The sequence below is a fragment of the Tachypleus tridentatus genome, chromosome 1 (genome assembly GCF_004210375.1).
Source record: "Tachypleus tridentatus isolate NWPU-2018 chromosome 1, ASM421037v1, whole genome shotgun sequence".
NCBI lineage: Eukaryota > Metazoa > Arthropoda > Merostomata > Xiphosura > Limulidae > Tachypleus > Tachypleus tridentatus.
The window spans coordinates 9,093,380-9,111,898 of record NC_134825.1 but is presented as its reverse complement, the minus strand read 5'-3'; the positions used below and the strand labels follow the sequence as shown (position 1 = coordinate 9,111,898).

The 18,519-nt window shown below is 30.5% G+C and overlaps 1 protein-coding gene across 2 annotated transcripts in view; it reads left to right on the top strand.

Moving 5' to 3' along the window:
* The first annotated feature begins 300 nt into the window (after positions 1–300).
* Positions 301–18,519, top strand: part of LOC143239911 (epidermal growth factor receptor-like) — a 35,415-nt gene continuing 17,196 nt past the window's right edge. The window contains exons 1-17 of one of the 2 annotated variants that reach the window (XM_076481592.1): positions 301–537; positions 1,177–1,301; positions 2,630–2,840; positions 4,756–4,893; positions 6,064–6,251; positions 7,679–7,820; positions 9,863–9,964; positions 10,112–10,238; positions 10,761–10,928; positions 12,004–12,212; positions 13,004–13,136; positions 13,839–13,908; positions 14,180–14,307; positions 15,873–15,960; positions 16,169–16,270; positions 17,094–17,345; positions 17,957–18,069. In XM_076481592.1, coding sequence (XP_076337707.1) covers positions 438–537; positions 1,177–1,301; positions 2,630–2,840; positions 4,756–4,893; positions 6,064–6,251; positions 7,679–7,820; positions 9,863–9,964; positions 10,112–10,238; positions 10,761–10,928; positions 12,004–12,212; positions 13,004–13,136; positions 13,839–13,908; positions 14,180–14,307; positions 15,873–15,960; positions 16,169–16,270; positions 17,094–17,345; positions 17,957–18,069 — 2,396 coding nt within the window. In that variant the 5' untranslated portion in view covers positions 301–437. Of the gene's footprint in view, positions 538–1,176; positions 1,302–2,074; positions 2,135–2,629; positions 2,841–4,755; positions 4,894–6,063; positions 6,252–7,678; positions 7,821–9,862; positions 9,965–10,111; positions 10,239–10,760; positions 10,929–12,003; positions 12,213–13,003; positions 13,137–13,838; positions 13,909–14,179; positions 14,308–15,872; positions 15,961–16,168; positions 16,271–17,093; positions 17,346–17,956; positions 18,070–18,519 lie in introns of those variants that run through there. The other variant, XM_076481657.1, reaches the window with a different exon arrangement.

Sequence of the window (18,519 nt, the reverse complement as noted above, 5' to 3'; positions counted from 1 at the left end):
TGGAAATTTTCTGGTGCTGAAGCATTACGTACTATGATCAATTGCGCACAAAAACGAGATTGTCAGTTGAGTAATGTCCAGATCGCCTCATCAAGGAGAAATGTCCAAGAGTTCAGAAGACGACCACGGTTCTGATTGTGATGATGACGAAGACATTTTCAAGAAGAAAACTAATCGAAAGCCAAATCCCGCTAGATATTTCATAAGCAAATTAGAAAAAGACTATATTTTCTGAATCTTAGATAGTCATACGTTTGTGCCATATTACCTCTGTGTACATAAAGTGTATATATTTATTTTGTTCCTGTTTGTACAGAATTTTAATACTGCTGCCAAAAAAGTGCTATTTTATAGAAGCCTAGCAAATTGTCAGTTTTGTCAACGAAACTGTTGTACCGTTATTCATTTTCGTCTTAAGTATTTGTTTTCCAAATAAGATGTGTTCAGCAGAAAGAATGTGGTTACGGTGTATTATTCTGACAATTTTATTGTATTTTGCATCTGCCAGAGAGGACACAGTATTGAAGAAGGGAAAAAGTTAGTTGTTTTTATTTTATTTTTGTAGTATTTAATGTAAGGTGAAACAAGTCAGATGTGGTGTTATTTTAAAAAAATGTAGGCACAACGTACTTTCATTCGTATAAAGTAAAATTAATAGAATTAATTAATAGAATTATCCATGATCTTTGAGTTAAAAAATGAATATTTAATGTTAGGTGAAACAAGTCAGATGTGATGTTATTTTAACTAACTTTGTGTAAAATTATGGTGTTAAAACTTAGAAAATCAGTAAAATCAAAATGTATTTATGGGTGTGAATACGGGTTACATATTGGAACTACTTGCACAAAGAGTAGAATGATCTTCAAAACTTTAGGTAACCTAAATTCTAGTTTATAGAATTATAAAGATTATAAAGCGTATTTCATTATGCTTTTTAAAATTTTACAAACGTATCATCCACAGTTGATTTTTATATGTAGGCTAGTATAAAATTGTTATAGGACTAACACAGTAGTGGCGAAAATTCGTAAGTAAAAGTCACCTTTTTCACTTCACTATTATTACATATTTATGTAACTTTTTGTATATTTGACTGTTCTTGCTCATTAGGCTTAGAAGGTTTGTGTTATACCGATAATATTGTTTCATTGTTATTTTTGTTCCGTTTTACAGTATGTATAGGAACTGAAGCTCGCATGTCGGTGCCTTCGAATCGAGAGCACCATTATCAAAATCTGCGAGACAGGTACACAAACTGTACTTACGTGGATGGCAACTTGGAGCTGACCTGGTTGGAGGTTCGTAATATTTGATAAAATGTACTGACGGTGTTTTATAAGCGCTTGAACAACTTTTAATCAACACATGTAACAAAGAAACCGGCAAAATTTGTCACATGGGATTGTTCAACCAGATTTTTAGTTTGTAAATAAATTCAGTTTTTTTTTTTTTATGAATATGGAATTCTACTAATAATCGTCTCCTAGCAGATTAGTTTTGTGACCTTGTTTATGTGTGTGATTATCACTGTAAGCTTTAAACATAATTGCATGTTAGTAGCAGTTTTTATTTAGGTTTTATGTAGCACGTTAGAATTTATAATTTTTATAGTATGTGTCTCTATATATACATATCAGCTCAGAAGGAAAATCATACATATGAATTATTTATTTGTATCGGGCTAAACTATATTCGTGATAAATCAACAAAAAAGTTATACATTCAATACGATCAAATAATAGAGGGCTGATCTGTATGGCCCATTGACATTATATCGGTGTAAACCCGTAGCTGTGTTTAAAGTTAATGTGCTATCATGGACTATATTATTGACTGGTTAATGTGCCGTTTCAAATATTTTTGCCAAATGTATTTTAATAGCAAGAAATCTCACTTATATATGGCTTATGTTTTTGTTAAATTCTTGAGTAATAGTGATTGTCACAAAATACAAGTTTCTTCTAAATTTTCACATTATTGCGTGGTTTCTTTTATGGTATTTTCAGTGTAGCGTAGTATTAGCTTTTGGCATGATTGTACAGTTAAAGCATCTACTTTTTAACACAAATTTACTTGGAATCTCATAATGCCTGATGAGAGCTTTCCAACACTTTTTTTACAAAAATCATTGGTGCGTAGGAGTAACTTGTTTCACCTTAAGTTTGTATTCTTAAAAAAGCATGTGATGTTTAAAACGTAGTTTCACAAGATTGAGAGGGAAGTAGATGTTTAAATGAGTAGGCTTAAGCAAATAATAGGTCAATGTGGTTTTATATTTCGACTAACACTTTAGTGCGTATGTCATAACATACAAAAGCTTGTGTATAAATATAACAATTAAGTTTTTTATATGGAAAATAAATAATGCTTACGTTGCTAAAAATTGAAGAAAAAAGATGAAGGGCTGAAATAAATCAAGCTTGTAAGACGTTTTGCAGTGATACACAAGTTATTGGATCAATTTTTCTAAGTCCTTGACAAAAACGTCTCGTATAAAGAGTATTTTATTAATATTTTAAACTTGTAAGAGGTTAAATGGGATTTCGTTGGTTTTTAACCACAAATATAAATTGTTTTAAACTGCAGTTTGTGACACAGATATTTTAATTTTTTCGTTCACTTTCAGGATGAGAATCTTGATTTGAGCTTCCTTCGAGATATTAGAGAAGTAACTGGGTACGTGCTAATCTCGCACGTCAAAGTCAAACGAGTAGTTCTTCCAAGTCTGATGATAATCCGAGGTCGGAACCTTTTTAGTCTCCAGGTGCATACAAAGGAGTTGGCTCTAATGGTCACGCTTAACAAGATGGAAACATTAGAAATGCCATCACTGCGGGGTAAGTTTATCTAATATAAGCAAAACTGGAAAGCTAACTGAAATAATTTACGTTTAATAGATTTGAGAGGAAGAGTATTTATTAATATTTAAATGCAATTGTTTTAGTATCCAGTCTTTTATCAGTAACTTAGGGACAGCAAACCTTTCATTAAATAACCAAATCTAATTATGTATAAAAAATAAAATCTTCTGGGTAGTGTACTAACAATGTTAATCTGTATCAGGTCATCTCTTAAGTAATGTTCGATTTAGGTTCAGAAGAAACGAAAAGATTTCAAATGCTTTTATTGTTATTTAATCAATAATGTATGTTTCATTAATATTAATTACTTCCTCCCAACGATTCACAAGCTTCTGAATGCCACTTCTATAAAATTCTTGAGGTTTGGAGGGAAAGAAAGAAGAGAGGGTAGTTTTGACATCCTTAGGTGTTTTAAGCTCGTTTCCATCAAGGTAGTTCTACAAAGTTCAGAATAGATGAAAATCAGATGGGGCCAAGATGTGGAGAATAAGGAGGATGTAGAAGGTTTTCCCAGTTTAGCTCTTCACTTTTTGCAAATGTGATCCGTGCTGTATGGGACCGTGCATTATCCAGGTGTAACACAACACCTTTACAAATGATTAGAGCAGGCCTCTTTTCTTTTGAGTACAACATTCAAGCACTCTAAATATTGACAATAGAAGTCTCATATAATCGTTAAATTGAGTGGCAGCAACTCAAAGTGGATCACACTGACAATATCCCACTAAATGCTTAATAAAACTTTCCTAAGGTAGAGGCCCATTTTGGGTTGTGATTTAGCCAGTTTACCTGCACTGAGCCATTGACTGCAGTGCTTAACATTTCGTAATATATCCATTTTTCATCTCCAGTCACTCCAGAAGTGCAAATGTCCACTCTTGCTCTCAGGTTGGCTTCTGTCAAATCATGGAGGACCTATTTTCCAAGTTTTGACACCTTTCCAAGCTGGTGCAGATGATGATGAACTGTTGAATGGGTTGAGTTAAGTTTCTGTGCTAGTACTTCAACTTTTACAGCACGATCTTCATCAAGTGCAACCAGCAGCAAGTCGTCATTAAACTCAACAGGAGACATGAATGTGGTGCATCACTTAAGCTGTAGTCACCTGATCTGAGCTTCTGAACCCACCTTTGACATTTTATTTTCATTGAGAGATTTTGTATTATAAACACCTTGAATGTTTCTTGTAGTTTCTACTGCACTATTGCCTTTTTTAAACTCGTAAAGCATTATATGTCTAATGTGCTCCTCAGTCACATCCATCTTCATAAGGGCTTATTTGATTAATGATCTGAAAAATTGGAGTTGGGTTAGTTTCTTTTACTTGTCTGAACATTTTTATACACATCCTCCTATATATTTTAGTCATTAAAGTCTTCTACAAAGACAGAAATGATTATGCACTTTCTGTATTAAATTTTCAGGCATTACTTATGGGATGACCTGATAGTTTCTTTAAAGGTTTCTGTATTAGTTTCAGCATGATTTCAGTTGAATTGTAGAACTTTGTTTGATCTTTCACAACTAATGTCGGTACTCTTCGTATATTGAGAATTGCATTTTCAAAAATCAAAGACATATGACCAATTAATTTGTTACTGACCATTGATGTAAATGTGAAATTATTTTTAGGTTTGGGTTGGTTAAAAATGTGCTTCATGTAGGTATTCAAGTCATTTATTCATTCAGAAGCCTCACAAATAGCTGAAAGAAATGTTTAAGCATTGAAGTGTAACTTGGTGTTAAGAGAAACTGCAACTATGTTAAAACTTGTTTTTGTGCTGTACCTTTGATAAATATTAAGAAGTCCATGAACAACTATTAACTTTTCAGCTTTATCTTTTATTTTTAATTTCCAAAAGTTCCATGTAATTTTTTTAATCTTTTTCAGACATTCTTAATGGCAGTGTTGGGTTTTTTAATAATTACAACCTTTGTCATATACGCACAATAAGGTGGGATGAAATTCTGACAGGTCCAAATGCTGTCTCTGATTATGTGTATGACTTTCCACAACCAGAGCGAGAATGTAAGTTAACTTGTTTTAGTTGCAAGTGAAGATACTTAGTATTATTTATATTATGGTTATATAGCAATCGTGAAGCTAAAAATTACATGTAAGCATGTTTGTGACAACAAGTTAGTGTTATTAGGTTATATTTTTGAAGAATATCTTCTGCTTTCTCTATATATATTGTTATAGTGCTATCTCATGATTTGAAACGGGAAATGTTAAACATGTAAATGGGAGCTTCAAACTCTCAAGAAAGGAAATACACTGCAACCAGTTAATTTTGGAATAAATACATGAAGACAAGTCAGATGTGCTGACTAGGTCACTTGAAATATTTATCCTGTCTTACTTTATTTCCAAAGGGATTATTACACTGAGTTTTTTTATTTTTTCAGGTTCATTTTGTTTTAAATATCTATTTGTAATTTTTAAGCCTAACACAACGTGTATTCTAAACAGTGATCTTAAATTTCTTGTTTAATAATTTTATTTTACAACCAAATTAGATGCAGTTCTCGTATCTTTTTCTTGGACGTTTGTTTCAATAATTTTCAGATCATAAAACACCATTGTTAGGAAATCTTTTTCAAGTAACTTTGTAAAGTATATATTTCTTTTGGTTAAAAATCTGTTTTGTATTTCATTAAAGTATTAAATATGTAAGTCAGTCTCAGATCTTCAAATTAATACATCAAGTAGTTTGAAAGATTGTTCAAAAACAATTAGCATCTAGCCTCATGATATCAAAAGTGGTTTGAGATTCTTTACACATTACTAGATTCCACACATGGAATTTATTTGAATGTTTTTTTATCTATGGGAGAAAATATTCAGTATTGGGAATAGAAAATCATTATTGGGAAGTTTTTTGATTTGTGGGAAGAGCGAGTGAAACACTTTAAACATAAAATTAGTGATCACTTTTAAACTAAAGAATTTTATAAGCTGGGACAACTGATTTGCTTTTGTGCTACAATGTTTAACATTAATAGGTAAAGATAAATCTGTGATAGAAAAGTTGGATCCTTTATTAATTTATCAAACTCTATCTAACTGTTTTCATGACATTACTGGCTACTCAGTATAAAACTTTTAAAACCAGAAAACAACAAAATACTTTTTAAATGTAATAAATTGGACTTTGAAACTCCTATATATGCTTGTGTTTACATACTATATATTTAGGCCCAGCATGTAATAAATCATGTGAAGATGGCTGCTGGGCTGAAGGATCACATAACTGTCAAAAGTTTTCCAAGATCAACTGTTCTCCCCAGTGCCACCAAGGTCGCTGTTTTGGTCCAAACCCTCGAGAGTGCTGTCATCTGTTTTGCGCTGGAGGCTGTGTAGGACCCAAACAGAGTGATTGTCTGGTAATGTAGTTGTAAAAATAGGCATGTGCTGAATTAGGTTTTTTTTTAAACTGTGTTAATTAGCTAATTTTAAAATTTTAAAAACATTTGTCATGAGCAGTAACAAACAGTTAATGACATACATTGAAGTATTAAATTCCCATTGGAGATTTGAAGGTTTCCGTTTTGGCATATTCATAAGCTGGTGTCTTGGCAAGATGGTTTTTGGATTGAAGTGTATAGGTTATACATCTAGATATTAAGTGGAATAAACACATCTGGAATAATCAAGAATGTATAACAAATGTGGTTTAGATCATTGGAATTGGATCAAGCAGGTCTGGATTTTGAGGTCTACTAGTATTTGACTAATTTGTATAAAATGTTAATTAAACCAAACAGACCTGATTGAAGTTTGTAAGTCTGTTTCATCTGTACTAAACTATATCAGTGCAGATGTGAGCTTGGTAAGTCTCAGTTTGAGGCTGTCAAGACTCATATGCAGTAGACATCTTGTGATTGATATATGTAGGCTAGAGTATGGTAATAAACATAAAATGATCAAGTCTTGCAATACACACTTGTGATGTATAATAATTCTCATTTCATTCTTGTATTAAGTTATTCTTTTCTAACTAGAAATTTCAGTACATTTAATAGAAGCACTTTATTGTGAATTGTATTGATTTTGAAAGCTGAATTCAGTTGATTAGGGTTATGTTTTCAAACAAGATATGAATCAGTCTGTATATAAAGTTGTCTAAAATCAAGTAAAATAAGTGTCAATAAATTAATTAATGAATTATCCTTATTTTCAAATTAATTTAGCTATATTTCTTTCTTAGGTTTCGTATTAATTTGTGATGCAGTTTAAACTTTTTCTAATACTATTTTAATAAAAGAAACGGTTGCTCTTCTTGTATGTGAAGTGTAATAACAGACTCAAAACAATAACTTATTTTCAATTTAGAAACTATATAATTCATTTCCTGTCCTCAATTTCCGTTTGTTATGATTCCTTTTGATAATATCTGAACCACCATAGTTTTATCAGCTCTATTTTTGTTTTAATTATTTTAACTACTCAGTAATTAATAAGTTTGTGTTTTCCATCTCCACACTTATTGGCTCTCCATTCATTTCTGTACATTGATTGTGTCATATTTAATCAAATTTTCAACTGTTGTACTAACTTTCCTGTCTTCTCTTGCCAGTTACTAAAGACATGCCATTCAATTCTTCTACACTTATTTTATAAGGCTTTCCATGTCAGGATTTGAAGACAGTTTTCCTCCTTTCTCAACTTGACTCTGGACTAGCTGTGGTGGAGTTGGTGCCATGTTATTTTCACTATAGATTTATATGGATTGAGTTAAAACTGGAACCAAAGCTTAGCATTTATCCTGTGTGCTTTTTAACAACTTGTTTGTTTATTTATGTATGTTTAGGCTTGTCGGAACTTCAATGACAATGGAGTGTGTAAACAAGAATGTCCACCTATGATGCTGTACAACCCAATCACATATTCATGGGAAGTTAATCCTAATGGAAAATATGCATATGGGGCTACATGTGTAAAAAATTGTCCAGGTTAGTTTGAGTAAATGCAGCATATTTAGTTTTTTCACTGTGAATTTTAGAAAGCATAAATAGAAAACCTCAAGTCAGTATTTTTCAAACAGTTTCACACTGTTACTTGTGAAGTATTTAATGAGACTGAATAAAAATACATTTCTAAGTGTTACACAGTCATAAATTTTGTATTTTTCTTGATGGCTTAAACTTATTTAAAAAGTAATCAAATATATTTCATTAGCAAACATCAGATTTACTGACGAAATTGTTTTGATTTATTTTACATGAAAGTGTTGTTACATAGTATTAATCTATTTAACCAATGTTTATAAAAGCATTTCTAGTATAAACTTATTTTATACATAAACTGATACAACTGTGTACGAGACTTACTATCACAGAAGTGAATATATTTTTTTAGGATAACCAAGGAAAAAAACTTTTTCTGTGTAAAAAATCTTGCTAGTAAATGATTCAGCATAAAAAGTATGATATAGTTTCAGAATTTTTATGCAAATGTTGTTGTATTGGAACTAATTGTGTGTTTTGAGCCTGTCATAATAACTTTAACAGATGAAATGTATTTTCAGTTAATAATATTTCTATATTAGTGCATACATACCCATTTGTATACAACATTTTCAATGATAAATATTAGAACTGCATTAGGTTAATATGATCATTGTTTTCAGTAAACTGGTTAGTTGCATAATGAAAGTGATCCTTTAACTCTTCACATGGACTCTTGTATAATAGTAAATAAAGGATAAACGAGAAATAAAGCAACCATACAAATATTTTATTTTTCTTGCTGTTGGTTGTCAGTGACAGTTAACTCTACTTTTCTCTGTTAATGATAGTAGTGCATAAAATTTTTGTAGTTAACTCTTTCTCTCTGGACTCTGTATAATATACCCAAGTTTGTCTACACATTTGCACAATAACTTGATACAGTATGTATAGCTTCACAAAATTTTCTAGACTTGTAATTTTTACTTCAACTACCTTGTATACAAAATAAAACAGATTTTTTAATTTAAATATTTTTACTAGAGATTTGTTTGTGAAAATAGAATCTGTTTCATTACTAGTCTGAGTGCAAAGTGATTTCATGTTATGATTTAAAAAACTTCATTTCAAAAATCTAATTATTTGCATAATTTTTAAAACTTTGTAAATATATTTCAAATGTTTGTTTTCAGTAAAACTTTATATTTTATTTTCTATACTCTATGTGGGGTCATCATTTAACCAACCTCTTAACCACCATTAAAAATTAAGGAAGAAATAACAAAAAATTACTTTTTACATGTTAGAATGACTCTGTATTATAACATGGAAGTACAGACTCTAATAATTAAGTCTAAATAGTTCGTCTTAATGGTGTATATGAACTCTTTTGTATGTCTTCCTTTCATTTCATAACTTGCATTGACATGGTGCATGTGCACTCAGGTCACATATCCAGTAATAGTGTTTTAGTGAACTAGTATTTTGTAATAGTCACATTTCAATTATTATTTTATATAATGTGTGTGTGTATATATATATATATATATATGCAGATGAAGGATATCAAACAATTTTTTATTCATCTAATATATAACTACACTGATACCATAAAATTCCATTAATTTATTGAGTTTCATAACTAAGACATATTTGTTGTTGTTTTTTATTAAAAAAACAACAACCTTGCAGACTAAAGACAAAACCTATCTTCTTAAACTTGGTACAAAGTGTGTAATATAGCATTATGAAACTTAAGCTATTTAGATACACATGCTGTATTGAAAGTTATAGTGCAAATACTTACTGTGCAAATGTGTAGATGAACTTGTTTATATTTTACAAAGCCCGTAGCGAGAAGGTTAAAAGATATGTGGTGCAGAAGAAAATTGAGTGGAATGTGTTGTTTTTCTTGTTCTCAGGTTGCATTAAAATGGTAAAACAACTGGCATTGCAAGTTAGAATTTAAAGTTGTTTTTTCAAGCATTGGTATTTTTGTTTAATGGACATTACATCGTGTATAATGATTGTTATTAATGACATTTTAGAGCACCTACTGAGAGACAGTGGAGCTTGTGTGAGATCCTGCCCTTCCAGTAAGAAAGCTTTGAATGGTGAATGTGTCCCATGTGATGGACCATGTCCAAAAAGTGAGTTGTATTAGAATGTTTTTAATCATGGTTATTACTTAATGATCTTAATATACAAGATATTGTTTGTTCTTACATCTACTGTTGCAAGTATAAATGTTGTAAATAAGTTTGGTCTAATGTCCTTTCCTGTTTAATGTATTTCAGATTGTAAAGGTGATGTAAGTCTAGTCCATGCTGGTAACATTAATTCTTTCCGTGGGTGTACAGTCATTGAAGGTTCCATCACTATTCTGGAAAACAGTTTTACAGGTTTTCAAGACATGTTTCCAAAGTATGTGAGAAAATTTACAATTTGATGCACGTTACTTGGCTATGATTTAGATTTACAATCCAACTACGACCTGCGAATATGATCAGTTTGTTGTTAGTAGCAGTTGTATAGTCTTCTCAGAAACAAATAAATTTCTTAAATACCTATACAACTTTACGTTGTATCTATTTCTAGATTCCTTTATTCAAAACATGATAAATACTATTTTAAAAACCAGTCTTGTCAAAAATACTTTAGTTTTAATTTTTCTTCAGATAAAAGACGTGCATACTCATCAGTTTGTTGTATTCATACTAAATACTGACTTGGGTTTTAAGTGTCATTTTTATATCTTCTTCATTCAAAACTAATCATTATCTAAAGTGTTCAGTAAATGTTTTATTCTCTAGATGTGTGTGGGTATGAGAGAGATACGTATACTTGTACTCTTTATATTTCTATATTGTTTCTTGATCATTTCAATGAAAAGTATTCAAAAATGTCTTAATTACAGCAACTAATCATGGTTTTTAAATATCTTAGCAACACATTTGGACATCTGTATCCAGAAATGCATCCTAAATCCCTGGAAGTGTTCAGCACACTTAAGGAAGTGACAGGATACATCAGTATTCAAGCTTCCCATCCAGATTTCAAAAATCTCTCTTTCTTTCGTAACTTAGAGGTCATTGGTGGAAGACAACTTACTGAGTAAGTAACTCCTCTTTTCTATGATGTGGTAAACATTACCTCATTGTTTTCAGGTTTCGTACAGAATGGTTTGAGAAGCAATTTGAATAAGAAAAAACCAAGATCCATTGTATTTTGTAAGGAAACAGAATAATCTGACTCTTTTTCATTATTTATTACTTTAAAAACTGTGACCAAATGTTCAGTAATGATCATTTTTCAGTGCTAGTTGTAGAAAAGCTACAGATGGAATTTGACAATGTACATGAAAGACTATTAAAAATATATAATACACAAGTATCAAGAAGAAATATTGCTTTTTGTTTTTAACCTATGGGGGTAGGGTGGCTACTGAATGGAAAATGGAACTACACAAGGAGATGAAAGTGGACATGTTCACTTCAATCCATTCTATCTTATTTTGTTCTTTTTTTAAGTTTGATAGCTAGTCTTGTATTGTTCACTGTTGTCAGATGGCGTATGCAAGTTACTACTAGGTTAGAGTGTATTCTAGAGCTATAAGTTTTGCATAGAATAATAAAAGAAAGTCAAAGATAGTGAAGACTATTTTACTCCAGCTGATGATAGTGGCTGCTAGAACTAGGCCTGTTGAAGAAAGATAAGAATGAACAAAAATATGAAATCTCTGTTTTAGTAATTTCCTGACTTTTGGATGTTCTGGATAGCTGGAAAGTGGCATGTAGACTGGAGATGTATACAAATGTGCCATATAGCTCTTTGTACTGAGCTTTTGATGAGCTATAGAGAAGAGATGACTTTTGTATTGCTTTAATATGAGTACCCCTTCATAGGGTATCCCTACACTCTCCTATTATAAAAACAATTATAGAAAATATTTAAATTACATAAACAAAAATATACATTAATTTGACTCAGACTGTGATAGTCATAATAAAAAAAAAAATGTTTTTTAGAAAGAAATATTGTTTATCGTTGAGTAACCTTCTAACTAGGTCTATTGCTAAAGTGGCTTTTTTACTTAATCTCTGTTTCAAAACAGTGTGGCATTTTCACCTTCCATCACTAATTTTGTAATATGTGCAACTGTTGGTTTGATGATGATCTTTATTTTCAGGTACTTTGCAGCATTGTATATTGTAAAAACTTCCCTTGAGTCCCTGAATCTGCAGTCCTTGAAGAAAGTTCGATCTGGTCGAATCACTATCCTGGAAAACCAAGACCTATGTTTTGCTCAACAAATTAACTGGGAAAAAGTGACAGGTCTTCATACACCAGACAGACTTAATAGTCTTCTTCAGAGCAATGCTGATGAGCAGAAGTGTCGTAAGTTGTTATTTAACACTTGTGAAGTTGATAACTGTGGTTGTTTAAAACTTGTAGTCGTGTGAGAACTTCTTGTTACTATAATGTAACTTGGTTTAAGCAACTAGTAATGTTACAAAAGTTGTATAATGAAGCTTAGGATACATGTATTGTTCTATTACTGGGAAAGAAATTGTTTCAACATATTAGAGGAATGTTTTTCCTTTTAGGAAACTGATTCTTCTATTCAGTGACTATTATATGGGCTTTCCTTATACAACTGTTCAAAAATATTTTAACTTTACCATATCTGAACTCATTTTGGTAACTACTTTTAGTTTGTAACTTGGAACAAGAATTACTTTTGGTTTTATTACCTGTAATTTTCTTAAATTACCCTATACTATTGTACAGTGCCTCCTTGTTCAATGTATAATTGCTAACATATAAAGCCCTTCATTATGAATATTGATAGTATTGAATTTGAACAGTACTTGAAAAATAACAACCCCACAAATTGTTCTCTCAAAAACTTTATTTTCCCATGGTTTTTGTCTTCTCCCAGAAAGTTACCATTTTGGAAGAAGGAGTTAGTAACATTGATATAGATGTTTATGCAGAATGATAGAGTAGTGTATCAATGGAAAGAAGTGAAAATGACCATAGATTATGATGTCAGTTTAATGGTACATTATTTCACAAAACACAAACTTTGACATATTAATGGTTTACTATAAATTTAGTATTATAACTAGCTTATTCAACATTTTTTTCCAATATCTAATAATTGACAATAATCTTACTTTCACCAGGTGAAAAAGGGCTGGTCTGTCATTCTCAGTGTTCAGATGATGGCTGTTGGGGACCTGGTGCTAACGAATGCCTCTCTTGCAAGGCTTACAGACTAGATGATGAATGTGTTAAGAGCTGTACTGCAATGATAGGGTAACTGTTTCTGTAATAATGTTTATACTTGAATTTTAAAGGAAAGAAGGATGTGTAAACTGTATCCTAACTGTATAATTATTGATAGTATCCATGGGGTTCTATGTATATTGTATTAAATGAGTGATTTCACTTGTACAGAAATAAGCTTCGAAATTTGTAGATTCATGGACAGAATGAAAATAAGTTGATAATTAGAATGGTTAAAATGTTATCTGTTAATTATGAATCATTGAGATAAATTTAATTTTGCAGTAAGTTTTTCATGCATTACCTCTGTTTTCTAGAGTGTTGTGAGCTAGGTTTCACTATGATAAACTTTAATTTTTGAAGGACTGTTTTTTCTAACCCATGCTTACTTTCATGATGTCATTAGTATCAAACTACTTTCAACTGTTTGAAAACGTTTTTCCTTTACTATTATTATAAGAAACATGTACTACTTAACTAATGTCAAGAAGAATCTGTGTATATGCTATCCCAAATCTCTTGTGAAGGAAATATGCCTTATTTGAGCTTGTTTAAACATTCAACTTGCTCTTCACTCTAGTTATCTCATTTACAAGTCAAACATGATAAATTCCTTGTTATTTAATTACAGATTTAAATTTAAATTTTATAATTAAACTTAGATTGTGTAAGTTTTAATTAGTTGTTCTTTATTGCTTTCAATTAAATTTTCTTTTCTTGTGTGATGTGCAGGATTTATGATGCTGGGATGAAAACATGTAAACATTGTGATGAACAGTGTGATGGAGAATGTTTGGGTCCTGTAAGCTGTTTTTTTTTTTATTACATTTGATGTTTATTTAATGACTTATTTAGAGAGTGGATAGGTACAAGTTAAATTTATTATGCGTTTTTTTTTATAACTTTAGGTTAAACAAATGACGTATTAGTATTTAATAATGTTTTTAGTTTAATATTTAAAAATACAAATTAATTGATTTATTCAACTTTAATTCATTCAAGGGAAAGTTTGTTTGTTTGAAAAATGGAAAATCTTATAAAACTAGGTAAATGTTTTAAAATTTGTTCTTCAGGGTCCCAGTAATTGTACAAAGTGTCAAAATGTACGGGATGGACCATACTGTGTGGAGAAGTGCCCAACTACGAAATATAATGACCACAAAGGAGAATGTAAACTGTGTCATGAGAACTGTGTTGATGGGTAATTAAATTATTTTAATTAAAAGTTGGTAAATAATAAAATGAGAACATACTATTTAAATTTTTCTCATTTCTGTAATTTTTTTCTCCATCTAGTTGAGCAGCTATGCAGCAAAACTTTTTTTCTAAATTTAATATTATTTCCACAGACTGTTACTCCTACTAGTAAATTGACCAGAGAGGTTTTTCATTTCTATACTGTGTATTTTTATGTAATTTTTTTCTTGTTTGTGATTTAGATAATCAAATCATCAAAAGTTAATGGTACAGCTTATTTTTGTATGTAAAGTTTTTGTCTTTCTTGTACAATAAATTAACAAAACACTTTGGTTAGGTGATTTTTAACCCTTTTCATGATGGGTCACGAGTTAAAGGCTGTCATTGTATTTGTTGACTTGCATTGAAATTTTTATTGACTTTATGTCAGTAAGTTTGAAATAAAATTGTAGATTATAATTCAAACGTTAATATTATGAGTGATTTCTTAAGTTAAAAGAAAATATTGAAATAACACTTAGTAGATTTTAGTGAGTCAGGTGCTATATTGAATGCAGTGCTGGTTAAGAGCAGATGTTTGTCAAAATATTAAGGTTATAGTTTCATACAAATTAGGAACTCAAATTACTAATATTAACAAGCTAGAATATAAAATAAAAATGTCGTGTTTATTTTGCCAAGATGTGGCTTATATACTGAGGGAAACACGGGTCCTGTTTACCTCTTTCTATTTTTTTTTTTAATACTAAGTTCAATAAATTAGAATTCTGTGGTATCTCTGTAGTTATTTATGATTTTTTAGGTTATCCAACTTGTATAAAGCCTAAAAAAATTAATATTCTCAACATGCAAAATTTTAAGGCTTAGCAACCTTATGTCCAGCAGCAATAGAGTTCAAAGGTCATAGCTGGAAGAAAATTATCTTTTACTCCTTTATTTATTGCTCAATTTTAAGAACAATAAGTTTCTTAACTTGTTTCAAAATAGCAATAATTTAATACATATATAATTTATAACATTTTAAATGTTACAAAATGCTAGTCCACTAAAACACATCAGACCATGTCAGTTTTATATTCTTAGATAATGTTAATGCAAATTATGTAATGTTAGCAAGGCATGACTAGAAGGATAATATGATAAAGAAATATTTAGAATAAATATTTATATTTTTGTATTAGAATATGTAGTAATTCTAGCATGAAAAGAAGTGTAATTTATATTCCCTAGATTTTTATGATTGTTATGAAAGTAGGGACAGTCCATGGAGAACTGTAGCTCTTTTCTAGCTTTGTACAGATATCCAAGAAATCAAATGTAACACAATTCAAATATCTTTGGAAGATAACACTTTATTATAAAACTGTGCAGCAACTTGCAGTATAAAACCTAATAACAGCAGTAACACTTCAAGTCAAAGAGGAGATGATAGCACTGTAGATTTTGTACAGTTAAATTTTGAATAGATTTTATAAATTACATCACTAAAAAATGAATTGTGACTCAGTTAGTAAGATGCATTCAGTGTGTAACTAATTAAAAACAACTAAGTGTTTAATTACTTTTCAGATGCACAGGACCAAAGAACACCATTGGATTAAATGGTTGCATTTCCTGTGAAAAAGCCATAGTTAGTGCTTATGATCCAAATGATGTGGTAAGGTTTGAAATACTTTTATATTAGTTTTACTTTCCATTCAATAAGCTCTTACTATGGTTAATGCAAGTTCTAAAATGGCTTCTTGCATAGTATGGCATGATATTAGTAAAATGCAAGTTCAAGGAACACATATATAATGCAAGCACTAGTTAATTCCATTTTCACATAACTTGTTCACTTAATTTGTTATTCATAATTTTTTCAGGAGCTATGCTTGAAAGCAGATACACCTTGTCCAGAAGGGTTTTATGTTGAATATATAGGACCACAAGAAGAAGGTCCTCTCAAAAGCTTGACTGGAAAATCGGTCAGTAATTACATTTTATTTTCAAATCTACAATTAAAAATTTGGTAGTTTAACTGTCTATAAAGTTTATTTTTCTTCTAATTGTTTTGACCCAACTTAGAGAAGATAAATTAACCTTATTTTTAAGGTGGAATTTTTTCTTTTTAAATTACCATGTTTGTATGAAATAGACATGGTGTTTTTCCCACTTCTGGGAATGAATGACTATAGTTTTTTCCTTTGTTTTGTTTCTTCTATTGATTATGCTCAACTGTGGATGTGAGCTTCTTTTACTATTGTTTCATTACCACCAAAATAAATAGTTTTCACTTTGATATTTGGGGGTGCTTATGGTGGTGATAAAATCCCCTTATACATTGACAAGACTATCGCATAAGTTGGTGATTGGTGGTTTTACTTAACAGGCTTCCATCAAGTCTACAACATCAAAGTTAGGGACAGAACAAAGGGCAATTATCAATGTCATGAGAAGTTTTACTTATGACAGTTTTTCAACTTAAGTCTCAACAAAACATCCCATGTTACATAGTAAAACACTTAGTACTATGGAGTTAAGCATCAGTACTGTTAGTAACTTGTGATGCTTGCAAGAAACTTAATGTTTTACAGTAAAACATCTAGTTCTATCAGCTAAAGTACTGTTATTAGAACATTGTTCTCACAATAATTCATTCAGTTTGTTTATATTGCTAAAATATCTTGTATTACTGGTTAAATGTTTAGTATTTTAGTAAAATATTCATTACAAACAATAAGAAATTTGCTTTGCTGAGTTAAAGTAATTCTATAATGCAAAGCATTGTTTTTTGTATTTGTTTTGTAGGTTTGTCGAAAATGCCACCAGCAGTGTAAAAACTGTACAGGCTATGGAGTTCACGTGTCAGTGTGTGAATGCTTACACTACAGTTCAGGTGAGCAGTGTGAATCACAGTGTCCTCGAGACCACTATCCAGATGATGTCAATCATCGTTGTGGAAAATGTGCTGACGAGTGTCGAGGATGTTATGGACCTACTGTTACCCATTGCCATGCGTGTCGCAATTACAGGGTTTATTTTGGGGAAAATCGAACCATTGTAAGTTTTACTGCTCTTGGTAGTAGACACCACTAATTTTTTATTAGAAATTTGTTAAGGCTTACCAGTAATCAAATGTAAAAATAAAATGGTCCTTACTTGTACTTTGTCTTCTTATATTACGTAGTATTTCGGTTCATTTTCTTAGTCTCTTTCAGCTGGTAAAGTTTGGGAAGTATCCAACAAAATCTGTTGCATCTACTTAGATTCATACTGCAGATTTTAGCTTCCAGTCATGTATTATACAACTAATGTATTACACTCAACCTGGTACACACATAATCACGTTCAATTGCACTGTATTTACCTGTTTATTTTTTACATTTTTAATTATTGAAGAAAATAAACTTTGTAAATATTTGTGGAAGTACTCAAAAATAACCCCAATCCTAAGAAGGTATGGAATGAAAGTATATATATATGGATAGATGTTGAATTATAACTGTATAAGATGAGTATTTGTAATATTTTCATTCTAGTTGCTAAGATTTAGGATTATGAAATGTATTGCTGTTTTTAGTTTAACTTTAAATTTGTTTAACTTTTATCAATATTTCTACAAAATTAATTTAGTTTTCTTTTCATGATAAGTTATTTTTTTGTTATCATAGTTTAACTGCACTGCTTCCTGTCCACCTGAGAAACCTTTCAAGATTTTTGATGATAATATGGAAGATCCTTATTGTTCTTCAGATGACCCAGCAGCTGTAGGAATACATGGAGTGTAAGAAGTGTTTAATGAATATATTTGTTTAAATATGAATTCATTGTATTAACAGTAATTTTATACTCAAACATTCAGATTGTTTGTTTCAACAGTTTCCTTGATAAACAGATGAAGTTCATCAGCGTTATATATGAGTTATTGATGTTAAATATATGTTTTCCAATAAAGAAGTATTTGCAGGAATAACAATTTTTAGTTGCACAGTTTAACCCTGTGTGTATGCATAAGAGTTATAGTTTGCGTGTCATTACCATTTACAGAGGTGCTATTCAACATATGTCTTTGTTAGTTATCAACTATTTATTTTACTGATTTAATAACAGGTTGTGGAAAAGGAGAGTAAATATCAGATACAGTATGGAAGTACTGAAAAAAGCTGTATACACGAATTTTGGAGACTTTAAAGGTTCCATAAACTGTAAGATGGACAGAATATTTTTTTTTACA